Genomic DNA, 25,133 nt, shown 5'->3' with positions numbered 1-25,133 from the left:
TCCATCTCTTCAATCCCGTTTGTCTTCTTTCCAGTATTTGGTTCAAATTCAAATGAATTTATTTCGAATAGTTGAGGATTTTAGCTGTCGAATGGTGTGCCACATGTGGGTGGTCGGTTTGATTGTGCGATGGTCGCGAGCAATATGCATGGACATTTTTCGAAGGAAATGCCAAAAATTGCGAATGATCAGTAAGTCTGTATACAGTATACACGTACGTACGTGCAGCAGAGCAGGGGATCTACCCGATGTTCCCCAATACCGATGTTCCCCCAAATCCATAGGATTAGGGTTAGGGTTAGGGTTAGGGTTATATTGGTAAGGATTTCGAGGAACATCGGTATTAGGGAACATCGGAATTGGGGAACATAGACATGCACCCGTGCAGGAGCTATGGAAGAAGCGTAAAGCAAGGATTCCGTTTGTTGATGGCCTTTTTTTTCGTCCCTTACTATCCCAAAGCGACGGGACGGGGTTGAGTGGGTGGGGTGAGGGAGGCCCGCGGGTTGGAGTGCAGGTTGGAAGGGTGGGGAGATAGGGGGCGGTGCACCGGGAACACTCCATGCACATTTTTTATTGACCCTTTGGCCTTGCCAATTATCCCGACCCCTTGGGGCGGGGCGGGGATAAAATTTCCTTTGTTCCTAAGTTTTCCTTTTTTTCCGTGCACCATTATCCAGACCCCGGGGAAGGGGGCGTTAGGGACGGGGGGAGGGGCGAATGGGGGATGGGGGCAAATGGGGGATGGGGCCGCGTCCCCACTTCTACGCCTGTGCAATTAAGCGTGGGTGTGCGTGTGTGTGTGTGTGGGGGGGGGGGGGGGGGGGGGGAGTTTAGAGTACTCCGAATCAGGAGGTTGGAATATCATGGTTTTTTTTATTCACCCTTTGCGCTGTCCCCTGGCGCGGAATGGAATATGGGGTGAAAATATCTTATTTTCATGCAATGATGTTTTTTGGGTTTTTTTTTGGGGGGGGGGGGTCTTTATACGAAAACTTAAAAACAGTAATCATGAAAAATATAAAATTTAATAAAAATGCAAATTGCAGAAACGAATATCTCATATCTATTTTGTGAAAATGTTGTGGCTCTGAAAAGAGCCGTTTTGGTTTTAGTTTGTTGATTCGATGATTTCTTCGAAGGCTTGGCCGACACTTTCTTCTGCTTGCTCGATGTGTTCTTGCTGGCTGGCTTCTTGGCTGGCTTCTTGGCTGGCTTGGCTGGCATGGCTTGGTGGAGGATTTCTTGACAGATGTATATTTGACTTGGATGGCGTTTTCTTGGCAGCTTTCTTGGGTGACTTCTTCGGCGCGGGTTTCTTGACTTTATTCACCATTTTGGCTTTCTTGGCTTTTCTGCAATCTTGGCTTTCATTTCCTGTTCCTTCTTGGCCTTGATTCTCTCCTTCTCCTTAGCTGCATTAGCCTTGGCCGGCAGCCTTCTCTTTCTCCTCGGTGGTGTCAAACTTGAACGTACCAGCGGCTCCCTTACCTGCCATCCGAGTGAGCCTCCAACTTCATTGATTCATGTTTTATTATTTAAAAGTTTACTCTAGCATGGCTTATTACACAGAAATTCTTAGGGTGGATTATCTGGATCCGCACGTCCGTACCCCCGTGGGCGTACCAAACACCTCCCGCATGCAAAAAAAACCATATCTTTTTTCGCCTCTTTGGCCGACGTTCTGACTTGGTGGGTCCTTTTTCCGCAAGTTCAGAATATTTTCTCTAAAAATTGGTGCAAAATACATGTATTTGAAATGCCTTCCTTTGTCAGAAACCAACAAAATAGAAACTGCATTCTCATGTTTAGACGATACACAATGACATCAGAGGAGAATAACAATCAGTACTGACGAACTATTCGCTCACAAGATGCCTTTGATCACTAGTTCTCCATAATTATTTAGAGTATTTTGTATTCGGAGTATTCATCATTTTCCATCGTTTCTGACCTTTCAATAACATTGGACTTAAAGGGAAATCTTAAGGGCTCCGCTAAGCCTCATATAATTATGTCAGACGCATATAGGCCCCAAGTCCGGCAAAATCTAATATAAGGCCCATAACTGTTATAAAATTCCGACGCCTAGGTCCGACACCTCATCAGTCCGACGCCTAATAATTTGGAAATTTCGGACTTCCGAGACGTGGCGGGGGTCCAGGTTTATCATCGGAGGAGTCGGACTTGCGATATATAGGCCTAAGGCCCCGACCTTGATAGTATAGCCTCCCATGCAGCTACGGAACAACTCGAAATTTGGTTAATCAGGGTATATATATTGTTTTATTTCGTAGTACTATGCAGTTTTCTTTGACCATGGAGGGATGGTTTGACTTTCAGGTTTTGAGTTATCAGTGTTGACTTTATCCAGATTTTGCTTATTCCAATTTGTCAGCGTTTTCACGAAGGGGTGAATTTGCCGCAATAGGTGTTGGGGTTTAACGGTTAGGGTTAGGTTTGGGGAACAGGTATAACATAATGCACCCGTTGAACTTGCAGTGGTTGTCAGAAAAGAGGTTTTAAGTTGGTCACGATTTGGAATAAACATTTCGCATACTACTGACTAACTTTTGAAACACAGATGAAACTTCAAAGATGTACCAATTACAGAATAATGGAACAACAATTGCGAGGTACCGGTATCGTAACTAATCCCCATAGATGTTTGTCTGGTCGTGAAAACTAAATCCCACACACTTGTTGTTTTGGCAAATTGCCGATACCCATTCCCCACCCTTTGCACGAATTTGTCTCTTCGTAAAAAATCAAAAGACATTCAGGTGAAGTTTTCTCAACATTGATTGTTATGATTTCGTTGATTTTATCTGATTTTGACCCAGACTTCTTTCCAAAAAATGTTCGTTGCGTGCAATTTCAGCCGGAACAAGAATTTTGAAAAAAGGTATGATTTTTGGATTGATAATTTAGTCCCTCCGTAAAAACGCTGAAAACCTTTTGCAATTTGATTCAAAAATTTCAAAACTATTTTTTAAAAGACTTGTCATGCTTACTGCTTACTGCTTACTTACTCTGATTCGATTTTTAAAGAACGGGTTTTTGACTATGTATTAGCCTGGGGGAGATTATAATCTGGATTTTATTTTCATGCCTTTGTTGTTATAACTTCTCGACATTATTGACAAGTGGTGAACATTCATATTCGTACTTGTATTAGTCATCTAAGTTAAAAGCAAACACATTCTTGTCCTGGTGTAAATCAAAGAGTAAAAACAGTAAAAACAGCATGCAAGAACTGACAATAGTAAAACTTACATTTAAATTAACCTATGAATAAAATATGCCTGTAAAACACAATAATTTTTAAAATGATAACATAAAGACTGATAGCAAAAAGACACGATGCCTATCCGCCCTGGGCTAGCACTATGACAATGAAATATAACTTTAAAAATATGCCGGGGAAAAAAGGATAAAGAACTTTAAAAATGTTTTTTTTTTTCCATCGTCGTAAAATACTAAAAACTACAGGTGCAGATTTTGAAAAGTTATTAAACTTAAATAAAGTTATTTCGTACTGTGTTTTCCAGTGGCTAATTCACAACAAATGATGTAGAGATCTAAACGGTCTTTCATATTTGCTGTATTATTATGTAACTTTGAATATACATGTAATGCCAAATTGCATTTTGGTCAAAAATAAAATGAAGCAAGCTTCGAGTCGAACTCCGATTTGAAAAAATTGACTTGAAGCTCGCCGATCCCCTGGATCATCCAATACATGTACATACACGTATACGTATTTGTATGCAGCATGTATGCATAGTGCCTGGCCGTGGCGTGGGAACGTATCAGATTACATATCGGCCGACCGCAATATCGATCGGTTCAAAAATAGAGATGGTCCGCGCGAGAATTGACCTAGATTGACCCGCAAACGTTCGGGTTGTCTGTGACGTAGGCAAGTCACCGACATATTTTTCTAAAAATGACTGCAAGTGCGCAGGCGTGCAAATTCCCGCACGATGCATAGGCCAAGTTCGTATGTGCATGCGCGGTTAGTAACTGTTTTTTTTTTACTTAAACATTTTCCGGTGAAAAGTTTTAGTCTGGCTCCATGCCAAAATTATCGTTGTTACCTCGTATTCACAAGATGGGATTCAGACCATTTTATAATTTCGAACTTTATTTCCCTTTTAAAAAAAATCCTCCAGAGCCACAAATCTGAAAAAGAAAATGTAATACTCTGCAAAAAATGTTTGAGACATGTTAAAATAATAAAAGAAGAATATTTATTTGGGGATGAGAATAAAAAACTTTAAAATGTGATGCGGTCGGAATCGAACGCGAGTCATCCCTCTTTCTAGAGCCTTTGCTTAACCATTACACCAAACGTGCTACACAACTTTTGGTGGGAAATTAATACATCTTATAATTCAGCCCTCTGTTGATATGGATTGCCGCCGGCAAACCTTTAGCATGTTTAGTAATCGTTAGTTTGCCGTCATTACCTCCGGCAAAATATCCACTATCTTTTTTTATTGCTCAAAAATCACCTTTAGGCTGAGGGAATGAAAGTCATGGAATACCGTCCTAGAAAACAGCCAAAGGAAAGGGAGTCGTCGGTATGCAGCGCTAGTGCTGGTAACAGCGCGCTATGTATGCACGTATTGTATATGTACCGCGTGTTCACTGTATGTACTCTGTTCGCGTGGGCAGATTGGGTTTTGTGCAATGTGGTACACAGAATACGACTATTAAAAGTAAACTGTTGTGGCCGGTCCTACTAAAGCGCGTCAACAAGAGTCAACAAGCGTCAACAAGCCTCAATGGTCGTCAATGAGCGTCAACAAATTTTGTATAGGCTTTTGAACATTAGAAACAGTTTTATATGGTAGAAAAAAACAATAAAGAACATCTTCTACATATCAATTAAAGTTAAAATTATTTTAAAGGCAGTGTATATTTTGCCGGAGACGGCAAACCTTTAGTAAACGTTAGTTTGCCGGATAAAAAATATCCTCCAGAGCCACAAATCTGAAAAAGAAAATGTAATACTCTGCAAAAAATGTTTGAGACATGTTAAAATAATAAATGAAGAATATTCTTATTTATTTGGGGATGAGAAAAAAAACCCTTAAAATGTGGTGCGGTCGGAATCGAACGCGAGTCATCCCGCATACTAGAGCCTTTGCTTAACCACTACACCAGAAAAATGTTGTAACCTGACGCCACTTTTTTCTTCATATCATCTCAATGAAGGTCATTCGTTGCAAAAATGATGATAAGACATGGATCTGGGACTGAGAAACATTTCCAATTTTGTTAGGAAATGACCTCGACACAACAACAAATTGTATATTATGTGCAAAACTTTTTTTGAGGTCACGCATGGTACGCTGGTAATCCGTGTTATGCACGTGCGAAATGGAAGGAGCAGTCTGGGTACCCATACATGTACTTTCAACAGGGGCGCCGTTCAAATCCATCGATTTTTAACACTATATTACAGAATAGTGTACAAATACCACCTAACATAATCAATATATGTACATATCCATGCCCCAGGGTTGCGTAGAAACACTCGACTCACAAGATTGTACGGGTACCCAGACTGCTCCTTCCATTTCGCACCATGCTTATGGTGAAAGCATATATTGCAGGTGCAGATATTCGGGGCCATGTGGTCTACAACCATGTCAATGCGTGTGTACGCACTTGCATGTGGACATGGTAAAGTACCTTACCGGTAAGTACTGCGCAAGTTGAAAATTCATGTGCAATTTGTTTGCCGAAAGTATATATACATATATGTACATATCCATGCCCCAAATCCAATCGATTTTTAACACTATATTACAGAATAGTGTACAAATACTATTTCACCATAAGCAGTAGCACGGTTAGAACGTGTGCATTGACAATATACACATCTTATGATGACATATTTATACTTTTGTTCATTCCCTGACAGCCCCTGTTTACCTTCTTTAATGATATATTTTTATCTGGCATATAACCTTTTTTTACTCTTTCTGAATGTCTAAAGATTTCAAATCAACAAAAGAAATAAAATAAAATGGATAGAATATTAAATTAATACAAATCACACTTCAGGGTCTTACACTAGTTAGTACCAGAAAATGTCAGTGGTGCAGGCCAGTATACAAATTAGGCATTATTTTAGGGTCTTGGGGAAAACATAACGGGGGCAATTCCACCATGACTGACATTTTTTTTTTTTTTCATTATTTTTTTTAAAGTAATTTTGAATACCAAATCAGCTCTAATGTCTAAACAATCACAGCCAACTGAACCATGTTTGGCGTGGGGGTTACTATGACCTAAATACACAATACAGTATTGAAACTTTGAAAATTTACATTCAGCTTTTTCGACTAGGGGGTTGTTTACTGCCGTGACTGACATTACAAAAAGTGACACAACCCAAAAATATTTTTAAAATTTCTCTTCAAGTTTTTTAGAGTGCTACAGATCTAAACCATTTGAACTTTTTAGCTAATAGGGTTACTAACACATGTAGTAAGATGGGGAAAAGTCTTGGTGAATTTTTCAACAAATATGCAAATTAACCTCCATGACTGACATTACCGTGACTGACATTACGCATTAGATTCATTACACCTATTAATTAACAACAAATTAACACTAAAACAATACCTTTTCTATCAACGAGAGAAGTGTCAACTAACTGTTTTATGCTATGCTTGAAGGAACAATTATAACTGTTAGATGTTTAAAGGTTGAAACATGCATTAAGTGTCATGGAAATAGGCATGGTTGCGGGGCATTTGTGTTTTTTAACACTACTTTTCTTGTTTTAAACTGATTTTGAATATCAAATCAGCTGTAATGTCTAAACAATTACAGCCAACTGAACCATGTTTAATATGGGGGTTACTAGGACCTGAATACACAATACAGTATTGAAACTTTGAAATTTCATGTTCAGCTTTTCCAACTAGGGGGGTTGTTTACCATGTTTACTGTCTTGACTGACATTACTACATGTAAAAGTGACCCAACCCAAAAATGTCAAACATGTTTAAAACATTTCTCTTCAGAAATCTATATGAACAGATCTAAATCTATGAACATTACAGCTACATGTAATAGGGTTACTAACGCATATAGTAAGATGGGAAGAAGTCTTCATGAATTTTTAACAAATATGCAAATTAACCTCTGTGACTGACATTACATTTGTACCATGACCAACATTACGCATTGGATCCATTACACCTGTTAATTAACAACAAATTAACACTAAAGCAATACAACGAACCCGGTAATTAGTAGATTGTGTGAATGATTTAGTAAATCATGGGAACGAATGAGCAACAGCTGACAACCCCCCCCCCCCCCAATCCTTACCTGAGCTTCATATCATAAAAACACTGTAAAATGCCATGTTCATGCAGTGAAGGTTTTTTTCACACAGCCTGGAGTTTGGGTGGCTCCCTGATTGTTGGTTGATAAAACACCCTCATAACACCTTCAGGAAGGAAAGAGTTAAAGCCTTTCTGCCATAGAGGTATAAGCAGGGTAGCCAGTTCTAATGAGGCAGAATGATAAAATGCACTAAGGCCAAAAAAAAAAGGTCTCCAGTTTCTGGTATGGAGCTTGCCCAAAAGTGGTGTGGCGACACGGCTTTTGTTTTTTTTACCTGATTTTTTGCTTCAAATGTCGGCTGATGACTGCAAATGATGCTCGACTAAACTTAGTGCAAATTTTATGGGAGTCCAGAGAGGCCACACAAAGCTTATTCTCGACCATAAGCCAATCTAAAAACACGTTAAAATTGTGTAGCAGCAGGATTCCAGTCAGACCAGTGAGTTGGGTGGTTTTCAGACATTCATTGAAAAAAAACCACTTTTTCATTTTGCTGACGCGCATGGCTACGGCGACGCGCGCGCATACCAGAAAACCGGAGACTTTTTTTGGGGCCTAAGAGTGGCTTGGATGGTACCGGTACATGTTCAACAGTTAACTGGCTATGACATTGTGTCAATAAGCATGTGCGTGGTGAGGAAGGTTTTTTTTTTTGTTCAATCTTCTTTTGTAAAGCACTTGAGTTCATAACAACTAGCTCACAAATAAATAACAAACTTGTCCTTCCACGAGGCCAGTCACAAGTAACAGTGGACATGGTGGATGAACAATAGCAAAGGAATGCCTTTGTCACAGATCATTGGAATAGCCTGTGACTCGCCTTGGGAATGGACGACTTGTGATGGACTTGTAGAAACTTGTGAGGACTTGACTACACTGTCACTTGTTTACATGTACCTGTACCTTGTGGGTTAATTGTTGACTCCGATGGGTTCCATGCGCGAACAAGGGAGGACGCTTTTTGACCATTTTTGAGAGCTTATGTTGGGGACACTGCGTGGGTGTGCGTTTGCTTATGGTGTAAATTGAGGACACACGTGCAACATCATCGATGAATTAAGGACAGGAACCAAATGGAGGACGACCTCGATTAGAAAACGTGTACAAAACCAATGAGAGCTGTTGCGAAAAAGTTGAAGTACAAACAAAGGAAAAGGGAAGAGGAACAAAGGAAAATCCTCAATTTACACCATAAACAAACATGGGTGGGTAGGCATAACAAAAGAGGTCCACTTAAACCAGGTAGAGGCGACGTTGTTTGGACTTGGGCAAGTCCACACAGTGTTTCTCCATTTCTGAAAAACAGGTTTAGAGGCTTTTTTGGGTTAGGTTTATCTGTGGCAAAATGAAGAGAAACACTAAAAGGAATCATAGAAAAAAAATTTGGGTTGAAAGAGTTTTCACAGTGTGAGAAAAATGAGTTTTTTTCACAGGTTTTTCTTCTACACGAAAACAAAAGAATGTCCACACTAGGTATGTACAACGTGTCTGTGCACACGTGCATAGGTGCGTGTGTTAAGTGAAGTACGCACAAATAATTGTACATGTACAGGGTGAGTAAAAAACATGAAACCCAAATGTCGGGACCGATTTTTTTAGTGAAGTTCTATATGTTGCACTTTCAAAATCTAAGATATGAAAGCCCAATTCATAAGCTTTCTTTTAGTGCAAGAATCAATCAAATCACTCATGAACTTTTTTAAGTTACGGAATTTTAAACACAACACCGTTTTGAACTTCTGTCTGCGGATCACAAAAAAGTGTTCTTTCAGTAAAACGAAAACAGTTCACATAGGGATGTGTGTGAATTGTTTTCGATTTGCTGAAAAAACACACACTTTTTTTGTGACCCGTGGACAGAACTTTAAAACGGTGGTTGTGTTTAAAACTCCGTAGCTTGGAAAGTACATGAGTGATTTGAATGATTCTTGTACTAAAAGAAAGCTTATGAATTTGGCTTTCATATCCGAGATTTTGAAAGTGCTACCCGTATGCAGAACCTCACTAAAAAAATGGTCCTGACCGTTGGGTTCGTTTTTTGACTCACGCTGTCTTCTGATTGTGCACAAAGCCATAACATGTTCACGTGAGCGTCGGGCATCGTCAACAAGTGTACAAAAGTCTCCCATGTTGGTCTCCCCCAACTCTCCCTTTCTTACCGTTGAGGGGGTATTTGTTCACATAACCCGTAAATTTTTCTATCATATGGCATGTACATGTATAAGATAGGCATTGTGCACATGATTTATTAACCTAGCTCAAGGAAAAGAACAATTTTATCCTTTTAATACCGAACATTCCTCTTCCCCGTGCTAATGGGTTGCTTCCCACAAACCCTCGGCCCTTTGTAGACACAAGGATATGACAGGCTCGCCAGAAGGAAGTGACGGCATTTTCCACGGGCCCAGTCTTCTGTCCCCCTTGCCGCGGTAACTGTCAACAGGGACGGGAGGGTCTAGTAGGTGACTGACTTGTGCCCCAAGGTTGATGACTTGCCCTTTTTTTCCTGCGATAATTCATTCAGCGTTGTCGGCCTGGTTTCAATGTGTCGATCGCCTCCCGAAGGAAGCTGGGCCGACCCACTTTAGTCACTTAGTCGGGTTATTTTTACATTTTGGAGCCGCCGATGACAATGTGAATCACATTGTAAGTCCTCAGTGGGGCCCTTTGCTGGCCTAATTTTTGTTACACTTCAAATTTATGCCTCTCCAAAGTTCATGAACTCAAATATCTTGATTTGGGAAATGTCAGTTTGAGAGTCGGGTAAGTTTTCTAGGTCTGGGAATGCTGTTGAATTTGGCCAGAAGTGTCTCACAGTTTTGTATCGTGTTAAAATTTCACCTGATAACCAAAGTTTTGTTTTGTTTTCCTTCAAATTGGATGTGTTTGTTTTTCTCTACAAATTGGATGAAACATATTTCCTTGAGGAGATTTGTTCCCTAGAAATCATTCATTTATGCATCAACCAGAACAGAAACTGCCCAATTTTTACAAAGAGTTGTCTTGGATTACCTCATTGTTTGATAAATTGCAGTGAATATCCAGATCTGCTGGCCCTTTGCCACATTTTCCCATTGTCAATTTGAACTCATACCTGGAAAGAAGGTGCTCTTATTATTTTTTTTTATTCCCGGCAGCGTTTTGCGAAAGTTGGTCACTTCCCTACCCTGCCCCCTCCCCCTCCCCAAATCATTGGACTATTCGTAATCTCCAAACTTTGTTTTGTTCCCGGCAGCGTTTTGCGAAAGTTGGTCATTTCCCTACCCTGCCTACTACCCCTCCCCTACTCATTGGACTATTCGTAATCTCCGAACCTTCTTTTGGCCGATCAGACAGGGTTCCTCAGAGTCATGAACCCCAGTATGTCCCGAAGACATTGGATACACCTTTTCCTTTTTGAATGTCTCGGTTGCCATGTCTCTTTGAGGCGGTCTCGTGGGGCAAGTTGGCTCATTCTTTAGGCCGAGCAGTTTTCCAAATCACTCAGTCTGTGTCTGTACGGTGTGTTGGTATGTGTTCACCTGCGTCAGTTCAGGTTTGCGAAGGAACGGTCAAATTTCGTCTGATAACACCAACATCGTTTGCGTAAGACACTAACGTATTTTATCTTTTCAGACTCCCGGGAAACTGACAAACCTTTTATTTTCATGCTTTGATCTCAAACTTGTGTTATTAATACCATATTTTTTTAGGGACAAAAAAGTTATTAGCGAAAAATCAAAGACTTCAAACTGTTGTGTCTACTAAAGTTCTTTTGAATAAAATATCTGAAAAATATTTTAAGAAAGTAGCTAGACATTATGTTGATTCTCTGATGTTTTTTAATTAACAAGTTTGTTTATTTTTGTCTTTTGAAGCACAGGGAAAGATTTGCGACGGGCGACCCTCTTCGTCAGAAGTCTACAAAGGTTTTGTGACCGAGTTCCCTGATAGCGGGACCACAGCATTGATCAGGCAGAGGATGGCTTCCTCAACACAGACAAGGAGCGATACCTCACTGGATGTCAATGTGGAAAACATTGAAAAGGTACCTTGTTTTAACCCAACCCATGGTCTATTACATTTGAGCAGATTTGCTGATTAATTATACAAGACAACCTCATCTTGACCTCGAGATTTTTACCAATCAGCGCGCTCACTTTCTACCGGTATATCGGGTCTTCGGTCATTCACCCGTTGCTCGTCATAGACATGGATTAAAAAAAACCTGTGTCACACACTCTGTTTCATGTTACGCGATATGCGCCTGGCAGTTGTTGTATTACAAAACATTGCATTTGAATTGACCAATCAAACCATTAGTCCTGATTTGGAAATGAAATGATGTCACAATTTAGCAAAGTCGACTCCAATTGTCTGGCGCGCAGCTTGCATATATCTGCATGTTTAGACATATCAGACGTTATACACGAGACTTGGCTCCGTGGATAACGGGTGATACTCAGACTAGCCCCTTGAGTTATCTACTAAGAACCTTCCTCACTCTTGCGAATTCCAGCACCATATGGTAAACTCAACACCCAAACTGTTGGACTCTGATTATGGTGGTATGCCTGACCCCATGTAAAGCATAATCAGTTGACTAGTGCAGTACTCACTTCAACAGATTCCAACAAACCCTGTTGTTGGAGTTTGACTGGATGGGGATTGTACATGTACAAGTACAACCACACATGTGCCTCAAACCAGGCTTGATGGATAATGAATCGACATGAATCAACGTTGCAGTACGACAAATGTATGATAAGTCAAAACCAAAATGAAGGCTTCCTTTCAGACAGCACAAAAGCGTATTCCAACATTCTGAATAATTTCTTGCTAAAAACCTGGAAAAAATTCATGCACAAAACTATGTCAAAAGGAAGTGAGACAAACACAAACTTACAGAACTTCTTTGTGAAAGTCCATGTAATGTTAAAGGGGCATAATAACTCCCTGAAGTTCCCAAAAATGTGTTGGATTGTTTGGTTACCGGTACATGTATCCTATCTAAAAGCTCTGGTTCAAAGGAAACTAACCTACTGTCTTACCGTTCCCGAGAATAGCAAAAAAAACACCGGTTGTTTACATCGAACGTGGCGGACATTTTGTGGCATACACATACGTATTTCAAGCCCTGTCCATTCAATGTACGATACATGTTGTGTGTGTGTGTGTGTGTCACATGATACCCACGGCACCAATACACACATTTTGTTTCTTGCATGTCCGCAGAATGCTATGTACTGTGCGGCAGGATTCACAATTAGCACTCAACGGCTCGATTTTGAGAGTCAAAATTACGATTTATCGAAATTGCAGCTGAGAAGTTAACAATAAATTGATTGGAAAAAAAAATGAATACACGGATGTAATTGTACATGTATACTTGTGAACCTATACATGTATGTACATGTACATGTAGCTCGAAAATATATATATTCCACGGTATCGTGTTGAATAATGCATGTAACCCCAGACCTTTGACCCACTCCTAGGCTATCCATCAGCTGTACTATGACCCCCACCCCGGGGTGAAGAACTCGGCCCAGCGCTGGCTGCTAGTGGCCCAGAGATCCCAGCATGCCTGGCAGTTCTCATGGACCTTACTCAGCCCGGACAAGGTGAGACACGTCCATTATGCAATTATTGTCTGCTGTGATGTACCGGTAGTCCATGGCATTTTGTATATACACAGTTTTGGGGGTCTCGTAACTGGATTCTGTTGCCTGCGCTCATTTACCATTTCAGGTGGAATAATTTCACGGGGTAATTAATACCATCTCTATCTTCACTTTGAGAATTATTGTTCCCATTAAATATGTAGGTTTGTTTCTAGATAATTAGCATTGTTCCTACGTGCCTGTGGGTTCTTCGGGTGTAACAAGTCACTTCTGTTTTAATTTTGTTTTCTTCAGACGGCATATTACATGTAACTTGCATTTTAGTTTGGTTTGCTTCCGTGTTTTAGTACAAGACTGTAGCACTTTACATGCTTTAAGGAACTTATAATTTCGATTTTAATTATTTTTATTGCCTATGTTTTATAGTTCTTATTGTGAGGTGCTTTGGGGTATTTTACATAAAGCGCCCTATAAATGCCTTTATTATTATTATTATCGCTATTTGCTTAGGCACCGCAGAACCAAGAATGGCGAATTTAACTAAAAAGAATTAAAACTGGTCAAAATTTAAAAATATGAAAATACATTGTATGTATTTTTTTCAGGCAACTGAAGTGCAGTATTTTGGAGCGAGCGCTCTTCACACAAAGATTTCAAGATACTGGTATGATTCACATAAGTATATTCCAATAAATGCAAACAGAGAATGGCGACTTCTATATAATGGCCATATTTAGTCTTGTTGCTGGCCGCATTACATCAATTTGGCTGCAAGCAATGCTGATAGTTTTCCTACCTGCTTATTGTGGCCACTTGGGGAAAGAAAACAGCCTGCCAATCATTGGCCTATCAAAGCCTACACATGTCACTCATGTTAAACCTGTCCACTGTGGCCACCTATTCATGTCAACCCCTCATGAGTGCACGGCCCGCACATGTTTAACAGGAAGCATGTAGGCCTAATGTTTCATATTTTTCCCTCATAAATTACCCCCTTTTTCCTCCAATTCTCCCCCCCCCCCCGAATCAACCCTAAATCTGAACACGTTGAGAATATGTCATTTCCGGATCATTTTTATCTCAACTCGGCACAGTAACCCAAATGTCAAATGAGGATTTTCCTGTGGCATTTCTGCCTCTGAAATGTCACAGGAAATCGCAATGTTAATGCCGCGGGTTTCGGGATTACATGTAGTACTCAAGTTACAAGCTCTGAGATCGACTGTCGTTTTTGTTTGACGGCGCAGGGCGGAGGTGCACCCGGAGCAGTACGACATTCTACGCACGCAGTTGTTCAGGCAGATCTTTGCTTTCGGCACGGGCGCCCGGATAGTCTTGACCCGTTTGTGCGTGGCGGTAAGTGCTCAGTATCCCTCCAGGAAATTTGACTTATTTAGGATTTTTTTTACAGACATCACAAATGCTAGGGAGTTCAAACAAACTCTCTACCTGTGTCTCCTATATATAGTGTACAAGTGATTCTACAAAATCTGCTTGTTTAAAATTTGTCATCGAATGTCAAGTTACTGCAGATATTCATTGTATGGAAAGAGATATTCATTATTTAGGTGATTTTTTCCCACGGCGGGTGTGAAATACGCCGTGGGCTTGATGAGACAGTTTGCTCAGCCATAAATTGTATTCATGCAACTCAAGTATTACAGCTTCGCATTCGAAGACTGGTTTTCAAAACACTGATGTGCGCGTGTCTAATTTGCATATTTTTGCATTTTTGATCACACCCCATTCGGGTGCACGGACGGTGCCGTATTAAGGCCGTCTTCACATGTTACCCGGCCGTCAAGGGTTGAACCCAGAGCTGCCGACTCTCCCTGATTCTGCAGAAAGTTCCCTGAAAATATACCAATCTTTCCATGTTCTGATAAACAAATTTGAAAATCTCCGTGATTGTGGAAACTTTTGCCCTATTATGTTGAATATAAGGCCAAAAAAAAAAAATATTCGGTCTCCGGTCAGACCAAAGTTCCGGAATTGACGCGGCCACGCGGCTTTTTTTTTTTTTTTTTTTTTTTTTCTTCAAGCTTGGATTGTACAGACAAGGTGGGTACTATTTTGCTTTTTTGGTGTCCTCATGTACATGGGTGTCCTCCATAATTTGCCTTGGTGCTTTTGATCATTTGCCTTGGTGCAATTTGCCATTCCTTGGTGCTCTTTGGTACAAAAATTGAGGAGGTGCGGAAATAGAGGGCGCTGTTGGAGCTACCGCAGAACATTTTTGAGAAAAAAAAAGATCGACGCGCATGATTAAAATCGACGCGCGCGCTGACCAGAGACCGACTTATTTTTTTTTTGGCCTAATTCTAAACATGTCCCTGATTGTTGTACAAAATCTCCCTGATTGCAAGATGCAGATGTTGGCAGCTCTGTTGTACCACTTGTACTTTTTTTATTCAGGAATTGTTATTTTCAAGTTGACCAAACAAAGAATCACATCCATGAATAAACGAGGAAAGTCACAAATAGCCTGGATTAAGTAAGAAACAACCAATTTGAAGTGTATTGGAAGTGGATTCGAACCCAGGGTCATAGCATTTGAAGGCCTGGGTAGTACCAATGTACCAAATTTAATGACGTTTGTGTGAGTTCCAGTCTTTTTTTTGTAGTTGACAACTGAATAATTTGCGTTGTTTTTTCAGTTGTCATCCTTTGCTCTGAACACAATGCCAGAGGTGTGGCCAGATGCTGTCAAAGGAATCATAGATACCTTCCAACAGACAGACATACCACAGCTAGATGTAAGTGTCATCGTCATAGTCATCTATGTTGCCACATTGAGTATAGGCCCTATTGGTTTTTGTCATCTTTATCATAGTCGTTGAATTGCCATAGTCATCCATGTAGTCACAATGAATTGTTTTGGTCATCTTTTTTATTGTCATAATGAGAAAGTTGATGTTTTGGTCATCTTTTCATTGTCATAGTCATCCATGTTACAATAAGTGTATTGGTTTTTGTCATATTTGTCATTGTCATAGTCATCCGTGTTGTCACATTGAGTGAATTGATTTTTTTGTCATCTTTGTCATTGTCATAGTCATCCATGTTGTCACATTCAGTAATTTTTTTTTTTTTTTTTATCTTTGTCATTGTAATAGTTATCCATGCTGTCACAATGATTACATTACTTTTTTGTCAGCTTTATCATAGTCATTGTCAAAGTCGTCAATGTTGTCATTATGAATATTTTTGTCAACTTGGTCATTGTCATAGTCATCCATGTTGTCACAATGAGTAGGTTGTTGATTTTGTCATCTTTGTCTTTCCCATCCTCCCTGCGCCTTTAGCATTTCTGTCACCACTACTATGCCCCTCTCTGTTGCCATTTAATTTTTGTCGTTGTCATACATGTAATGTGTGATGTAATGTCATCTCCATTGCCATCATCAGTTTTGTCACACAATCATTGACACATTGTCCACTCCTGAGCATCAGCGTCAAAATGTACTTCCACAATCACATCACTGTTGTCATTACCTTTATTATCATAAATGTCAACGTCGGGATCGCTGTCATTATCATAATTTCATTTATTTACTTTGTCATGCATTTGTGTAAATTTGTTATAATCATGATGAATATTGTCTGCATCTACAAAGCATCATTTGGATTCTTACAGAAATTAACCCTCACCTTCCTAACTCCTCCAAAATCCTCTTTGCAAAATGGAGGATTGTGCAGGATTTAGGCTACTAGGCAAAAATTTGTGGCTGATTTTGGAGGATGCACTGTGTCAAGGTCTTTGGCCGGACCTTTTGTTGTTTTGCTCAACCGTGCATAATAGGCCTTGGTTATACTTGAAATCCTCCGCACTGCTCCAGGATGTCACTGGCTCTGCCACATTCAAGAAATAATGGCTCAGTTTGCAGGATTGAGGCTGTATGCAATTGTTACATGGAGGCAATTGGAGGATTTTGAAGGATTTAGGTTATATCCTTGCAAAAATGCCCAGGGAGTTTGGGTTAATGTAATTAAGGGCCATCATTATTTAGTATAATTCTTGAACATTTGGTGGATTATCGATTATAGTTCCCATTTCTCAGCGAGTGCCCTGGTTTTTTTTAAATTGTTTCCAATTTTTCTTTTATCACAGGCAACTCACAGATGTACAGCTCTGTTGGAGCTCCTGACAGTCCTACCAGAGGAGGTAATCAGCAAAATTACTTTATCCAATCACAGCACTCTAAATTTCAATCCTATAATAGTCATATCCAATTCAGCCAATCACAGCTGCTCAAAATGTGGTCATTTCGTTTCATGATTCTCACTCAGCCAATCACAGTGCAGCAAAAAGTGGTCTTGCACGTTAGCTGAATCAAATTTAGCCAATCACAGCGCAGTAAACGGAGCTTATACATAAGCTGAATCAAATTCAGCCAATCGCAGGCCTGCACAGTGATGTCGTTCCTTAGTAGAAAGTTATACATTCAATCAGTGAACTTTAGTCATGTTCTGCACCAACTGCATCAAGGAAACAAAACATGGCATTTCAGTGTTATGCACGATATATTTCAAATTCAGCCAATCACAATACAGAGAGATTCAATTGCAAATTCCTGCATTTACTGTTGTTGGACTTGAGCCTTTGGTTGGAACAGAATCACCATAAAACGACTAGAAATAGACGCTTACTGGCTTACATGTGCTTTCTAGAAATTGTAAGATTTTTCTGGAAAAAAACCTCAAAATAACTGAACAATTTAATATGAGACCTATTAATAACACTAAGCATATTATTTTCTTGTTTTCAAGTTCCACACATCCCCGCTTCCCCAGGCCAGGCGAGGAACCGTCCGACATGAATTAGAAAACGGCCTTCAACATGGTAAGGTTTATAACAAAAAACATTACATTGTTTTTATGCCCCGCGGCGAAGCCGAAGGGGCATACTGTTTCCGCCTTGTCCTTCCGTGGGTGGGTGGGTGGGTGGGTGGGTGGGTGGGTGTGTGGGTGTGTGTGTGTGTGGGTGGGTGTGTGGGTGTGTGTGTCCGGACAAATCTTGTCAGCGCGATAACTTGAGAAATACTTAACATATGAACTTCAAATTTGGTTTGTGGATTGTTCTTGGTAATCCTAAGAAGCCTTTCGCATTTGGGGCCAAAAGGCCAAAGGTCAAGTTCACAGTGGCTAAAACAATAGAAATCTTGTCAGCGCGATAACTTGAGAAATATTTTACATGTGAACTTCAAATTTGGTTTGTGGATTGTTTTTGGCAATCCTAAGAAGCCTTTCGCATTTGGGGCCAAAAGGCCAAAGGTCAAGTTCACAGCGGCTAAAACAATAGAAATCTTGTCAGCGCAATAACTTGAGAAATACTTTACATGTGAACTTCAAATTTGGTTTGTGGATTGTTTTTGGCAATCCTAAGAAGCCTTTTGCATTTGGGGCCAAAAGGCCAAAGGTCAAGTTCACAGTGGCTAAAACAATAGAAATCTTGTCAGCGCAATAACTTGAGAAATACTTTACATGTGAACTTCAAATTTGGTTTGTGGATTGTTCTTGGCAATCCTAAGAAGCCTATTGCATTTGGGGTCGAAAGGTCAAGTGTCAAGTTCACAGTGGCTAAAACAATAGAAATCTTGTCAGCGCGATAACTTGAGAAATACTTAACATATGAACTTCAAATTTGGTTTGTGGATTGTTCTTGGCAATCCTAAGAAGCCTATTGAATTTGGGGCAAAAAGGTCAAGGGTCAAGTTCACAGTGGCTAAAACAATAGAAATCTTGTATTTATTCTGAGATTATAGGGATTAGGGATTAATTCATATAAAACCTACAGAAGACACTAATGCTGTCAATGAATGTTCCATGTGACCAAGGTACATGTAAGTTGATGTTAAAAGAGTGGTGTTATGTCATGGGAACAGTCACGGTTGCGGGGCATTTGTGTTTGTAAACACACCTGACTTGTTTACATTTAGTATTACTCATAACAGTTCCTACATGCATACCATGAGAAAACTTGTCAGACTGCATGAATAACAAGCAAGGAAAATGAAAGTAAAAGTAGTGCTCAGTTGTTATTTGCCGTATTTTCGGAATAGTGTCTTTTAGGGCATAGGTCGCAATGAGGAAACAATGAAGAGATAACCCCCAGTAGCTACTCTGCTAAATGCAACGAAATCTAGCACAGCTGGAAAGGGAACCCTGCTAAATGCAACAAAATGCAACATTTAATTCTGTTGTACCAGCTGTGGCACTATGAGCAGTTACCCTGCTGATTGCAACAGACTTCTGTTGTACCAGATGTGGCACTTTGAGCAGTTACCCTGCTGATTGCAACAGACTTCTGTTGTACCAGATGTGGAACTATGAGCAGTTACCCTGCTGATTGCAACAGATTTCTGTTGTACCAGCTGTGGCACTTTGAGCAGTTACCCTGCTGATTGCAACAGATTTTTGTTGTACCAGTCTTGGCACTATGAGCGGTTACCCTGCTCAATGCAACAGATTGCAACAGTGGATTCTGTTGTGCCAACTTTGGCACTATGAGCAATTACCCTGCTAATTGCAACAGACTTACATTGTACAAGTCTTGGCACTATGAGCAGTTACCCTGCTAAATGCTACAAAGTGCAACAGTGGACTCTGTTGTACCAGCCTTAGCACTATGAGCAGTTACCCTGCTAAATACAATGTATAACAGACTACAAGAGTGGATGCTGTTGTACCAGCTGTGGCACTATGAGTAGTTACCCTGCTAAATGCAACAAAGTGCAACAGTGGATTGTGTTGTACCATCCTTGGCACTATGAGCAGTTACCCTGCTGAATACAACAGACTGCAACAGTGGATTCTATTGTATCAGCCTTGGCACTATGAGCAGTTATCCTGCTAAATACAATGTATAACAGACTACAAGAGTGGATGCTGTTGTACCAGCTGTGGCACTATGAGTAGTTACCCTGCTAAATGCAACAAAGTGCAACAGTGGATTGTGTTGTACCATCCTTGGCACTATGAGCAGTTACCCTGCTAAATACAATGTATAACAGACTACAAGAGTGGATGCTGTTGTACCAGCTGTGGCACTATGAGTAGTTAGCCTGCTAAATGCAACAAAGTGCAACAGTGGATTGTGTTGTACCATCCTTGGCACTATGAGCAGTTACCCTGCTGAATACAACAGACTGCAACAGTGGATTCTATTGTATCAGCCTTGGTAATATGAGCGGTTACCATGCTAACTGCAACAAAGTGCAACAGTGGATTCTGTTGTACCAGCCTTGGCACTACGAGCAGTTTACCTTGCTATTCGAAGTGCAACAAAGCATGGGCAACTTGCATCAAGTTGCAACTTGAGTTGAATGCATCAGTATTCAACAACGTTTTACTTTTCTGTTGCCTTTAGCATGGTTAGAGTTAAAATAAACACAAACCTCCGGTTTTAAAAACTGTCTTCTTTTCCCTCCCCCTTCCCAGTCTTGCCTCTGATTAAGACCCTCTTGGAGCAGCAAGATTCCCCTGATGCGGTCCGTCTCCAGGCCCTCAAGTGTTTCTCCAGCTGGGTGCAGTTGAACGTGCCCCTGCCGGACATCGACCCTATCACCGAGATGCTCTTTCAGCTGCTGCTCAACCATGACCTCTTTGATCTGTGCATTGACTCATTGATCAGTGTGGTCTGCCAGCCTGTCGCGTACAAGTGAGTCTTTACAATCTTTGACTGGATCCAAATTGATGTGCCAATAAAGATGTATTCCCCATGCTATTTACAGGTTAATGGCAGCAGCACATGTTAGAAGGTGACGTCACATGAGAACGTTCTCCCCCCCCCCCCCAAAAAATAGTTTTGAGAAGGTGCATTTACATGTGTATACACTGTTACGTTATACAGTGTGCTTGATTGTACGATTTTATCAGCACTCCCCATTGAAAATATGGTGAGAGCCCCCCCCCTCCCCTATTGATTTTCAGAGGTCTAAGTGTCGGCTAGCCCCCTAAAATATAGGCTCTAGAACCGCACCTGTGGGAGCCAATCTGCTCGCAAAGTGGATCTGTTTGTTACAAGCCCATAACAAATTGGTTTTTTTTTTAATTGTGTCTTAATCTGCAAGATGTGAATTCCCAGTATTGCAAGGTCAGTATTTGAGCAACATTGATCATGACGTAAATCATGTTAGATCATGCTATTCATTTTATATAAAAACTAGACATGTGACAGCTCTAGGCCAATAAAATTACTGTATCAAAGACAAAAATATAACAGTTTTCTTTGTTTTTATAAACCTTTGTTACAGGTATCCACTTTCAGTCCGGAAAGTCATCAAACAAGTCTTACAACTGCAGGACCACTTGTCAACCGCTGTGCAAGACAAGGACATGGTAAGCGGCTAATCACCAATCAACATTGGAATGACACATGATGAAAGCTGGGCCAATTTCACGGCGCTGCTAAGCACAACAATTTGCTTAGCACAAAAAAAGTCTGGCTTATAAAAGCAGGTTACCAGCCAAAACTCCAAGTGATGTATATTACTTGTGGTTAGTATTCAACTGTTGTTTGCTTAGCACTAAAATCACATGGAGTTTTGGCTGATAACCTGCTTTTATAAGCCAGACTTTTTTTGTGCTAAGCAAATGTTTGTGCTTAGCAGTGCCGTGAAATTGGGCCCTGGTATATGTGGCCGTGACCTGCCATATCGTAATGAGGAATAACCCCCACCTTTGACTTTGACTTGGACCTGTGTTTGCCTACCGCTAAAGATCTTCAAAATGGTCTTCTTATTTAAAGAAACAAACCGAAGAATGATTATGCGCTTCGTGTTTATATCATATAGACTTAAAGGGTCCTGAAATGATTGTTTCTTAGGAACATGTTTTGTGCGACTTTCCACTACTCTTAAATGTATAAAAACTATTTCACATCCATTTGGGGCAAATCTCTTCTTCACTTTAGCAGCTCCATGGAATTGGACCCTTGTTCCCAATAGAGGGGGCAAGTCTTGCCAGTCCACGTTCTTTTTTTCTGTGAACATCTTGGAAGCAAACACTGACTAGTCTAGTCACAGACCCCCGTGTTTGTATTTACCCAATTGTTATCTGCGTGATCGATTGAACTGAAGTTAAGGTCAACATTTTTTATTTTATAATAATCATCAATTCGCAATATTTTCAATATGTTGTAACTTGTTATGCTTCTTTTCTTTCGAAATACCCATTTATTGCCCTTGATCAGATGGGCCCAGTCAGGACACAAAATAAATGCCAAAAATAGGACCTTACATGTGAAATCACTCGTATAATCTCCAAGGGCTTACCATTAACGAAAAATTCCCGCTTACTGTTCCAGAAAAGTATGTGTTTACCTTTAAAACTATTTCACAGGTAAGTGAGGAATATTGGCAAACATACATCCTGCAACTAAGGATTCTGTGTTCATAGGGTTTGCCCAGAATTTCTTTGCTAGCGCTGTTAGCAGAGCCATCGAATTAGGCCCCTGGTCTTCACTTGGACCAATTTTGAGAAGCGGTTCTTCTTTCTTTGGTCATTGTTCAGGATGTAGTCCAAGGCATCTGTCGGCTAGCGGTCTCCCTCGGGGAGAACAACTCCAAGATCCTTCTGGAGTCGGAAGGGGAGGACAGGCAGCACGCTGTGGAGTTCACCAACCTCATCATTGTGAGTCCCAATGCTTTTGAACTTTGAACTTTGAACTTTGACCCCAGTTTACTCTTGCATTTGCTTATGGACTCAGCAGATGGTGCTATGTAGCCTATTCATTAGAGCAAGTGTTTGACAGATACATGGGGCAAGTTCGATCAGGGACCAATGGTTAACTAGTGGTTGCTTCATTACGTACTAGCGCATGCGCACTGAAGTTGAAGTGCGAACGACTCTAGTCGAACTATTGTCATCTCAACGACTGTGAGAAAGTGGTGGTCGCATAATTTTTCCACTCTTGATGTTTCTGTTTATTTGCACAGATAATAGTGATTGTGTAGTTTATGACACCTTTATATAATCGCCAGTATTATTGTACAAATGGTGACAAAAGTGACAGAATCGTAAACAAACATGGAAAAAGTATGCAGTGAGAATGAAAATTGGCACTCACAGTTTTCGTTTTTCCGCCATTTTTGTTGATAGTTGGTGCCCTCTGCACTATGCTATGAAAACTTGCTATTGAAAATGGCTATAGCGACCAGCCGCGGTAGGCTGGTCCTGAATAGTCGACTAGACTAGTCCAACAATCGTCGACTAGCATTCGTTCGATCAGAGTTAGTCGAACTATGGTTAACTATGATCCTTGATTTGGTTGTGTTCACTTCAGGGTTTCACAGCTCTACCCGGTCATTACCCTGTGGACGAGACGATAAGTAATATACCGTTTGGCTTCTGGTACATTCTGCAGGTATGTTTGACCTTTGACATACAGCAGCCATCTTGGTTATTGATTAAACTTGTGATCAGTAGAACTTCATTATAACGAAGGCAGTGGGGTCCACAACAGAACATTCAGAAGGGCGGTGTTTGTTAGAAAGATTTTTCAGCTATCAATGTTTGATATACTTTACTTAAAATTTAGGATCCAAAGTGGATGCCCATTGTGGCCAAATGCTTCGGTAATAGCGGTGTTAGTTTAGAAGCACTCTACTGAAGTTTCCTGCCTTCCTGCTAGACTCGTGTTTAATACCTGCTCAGTTTAGCTCATGAATTACATTGTTATCTTTAATATTGTGGGCTTTCATTATGTCTTTTTTTCCCTCTATGGAAAAAATAGAATCTTAAAGAAATTAATGTTACACTTGAACCAACAGTGTAAATCAGCATATGTCATATCTGAGTATAAATAAAGTTTGCTTCCTGTCCCCACTGTCGTCTCGGCGTTTATGAAACCATCTGCCTCATGTCACTCACCAGGATAACATAGTTTCATCATACCAATGGGACTTTCATGAGATTTAAAGTTTACTTGCATGTTGAGCATTTCCTGTCCCTCCAGTCCCCACCGTATATCTCGGCGTTTATCACACCATCTGTCCCGTGTCACTCACCAGGATAACATAGTTTCATCACACCAAGGGGAATTTCATGAGATTTAAAGTTTACTTGCATGTTATGTATTTCCTGTCTCTCCTGCCCCCACCGTCTGTCTCAGCTTATGTGACCCCATCTGTCTCACGTCACTCACCAGGATGACATAGTTTTGTTGCACCACAAAGAACGCAGTGGGGTCCACAAAAGGTCATTCGTATAGCTGTGTTCATTATAACGTCTGTCTCAGCATTTATGAAACCATGTGTCCCTTGTCACTCACCAGGATAACATAGTTTCATCAAATATTTTTGTACACTGTACCAACGGGAATTTCATCAGATTTAAAGTTTACTTGCAGGTTGTAAATTTTCTGTCCCTCCAGTCCCCACCGTCTGTCTTAGTTTAAGACACTATCTGTCTCACGTCATTCACCAGGATGACATAGTTTCATCAGATTTAAAGTTTACTTGCATGAGATTTAAAGTTAACTGGCCTGTTGTAAATTTCCTGTCCCTTCGGCCCCCACCGTCTGTCTCAGCGTTTATCACACTATCTATCTCACATCATTCACCAGGATAACATAGATGTAGTTTCATCAGACCAAGGGGAATTTCATGAGATATAAAGTTTACTGGCATGTTTTGCATTTCCTGTCCCTCCAGTCCCCACTGTATATCTCGGTGTTTATCACACCATCTGTCTCACGTCACTCAGCAGGATGACATAGTTTCATCATACCAACAGGAATTTCATGAGATTTAAAGTTTACTTGCATGTTGAGCATTTCCTGTCCCTCCTGCCCCCCCCCCCCCACCCCGCCGTCTGTCTCGGCGTTTATGACACTATCTGTCTCATGTTACTCACCAGGATGACATAGTTTTGTTGTACCACGAGGACTTTCAGGAGTTTTTTTTGCAGTTTACTTGCATGTTGTACATTTCCTGACCCTCCTGCCCCCACCCTCTGTCTCGGCGTTTATGACACTATCTGTCTCATGTCACTCACCAGGATGACATAGTTTCGTCGGACCAAGAGGAGTTTCAGGAGTACGTGCGCGTCTTCGCTCCGGTCTACATGCACCTAGTCGAAGTCATGCTGACAAAAGTGCAGTATCCACCCGACGAGGAGTACAGCAGCTGGAATGCAGGTCAGGTCAAGGGGTCA

At 40.6% G+C, this 25,133-nt stretch overlaps 1 protein-coding gene across 2 annotated transcripts in view; it reads left to right on the top strand.

The window, feature by feature from the left end:
- LOC119723088 (importin-13-like) overlaps positions 1-25,133 on the top strand; it is a 68,465-nt gene that overhangs the window by 4,219 nt on the left and 39,113 nt on the right. Inside the window, exons 2-14 of one of the 2 annotated variants that reach the window (XM_038193600.1) lie at positions 5,625-5,710; positions 11,232-11,401; positions 12,852-12,977; positions 13,583-13,641; positions 14,225-14,333; positions 15,635-15,733; positions 17,089-17,142; positions 17,748-17,820; positions 20,418-20,637; positions 21,233-21,317; positions 22,491-22,610; positions 23,263-23,343; positions 24,978-25,116. In XM_038193600.1, the coding sequence (XP_038049528.1) occupies positions 5,692-5,710; positions 11,232-11,401; positions 12,852-12,977; positions 13,583-13,641; positions 14,225-14,333; positions 15,635-15,733; positions 17,089-17,142; positions 17,748-17,820; positions 20,418-20,637; positions 21,233-21,317; positions 22,491-22,610; positions 23,263-23,343; positions 24,978-25,116 (1,354 nt within the window). In that variant the 5' untranslated portion in view covers positions 5,625-5,691. The remainder of the gene's footprint in view (positions 1-5,624; positions 5,711-11,231; positions 11,402-12,851; positions 12,978-13,582; positions 13,642-14,224; positions 14,334-15,634; positions 15,734-17,088; positions 17,143-17,747; positions 17,821-20,417; positions 20,638-21,232; positions 21,318-22,490; positions 22,611-23,262; positions 23,344-24,977; positions 25,117-25,133) is intronic. The other variant, XM_038193601.1, reaches the window with a different exon arrangement.

Source organism: Patiria miniata, unplaced genomic scaffold (genome assembly GCF_015706575.1).
Source record: "Patiria miniata isolate m_02_andy unplaced genomic scaffold, ASM1570657v1 HiC_scaffold_16, whole genome shotgun sequence".
NCBI classification, from domain to species: domain Eukaryota; kingdom Metazoa; phylum Echinodermata; class Asteroidea; order Valvatida; family Asterinidae; genus Patiria; species Patiria miniata.
The sequence above is the reverse complement of the archived record's forward strand: the minus strand, read 5'-3'. Positions and strand labels throughout refer to the sequence as shown.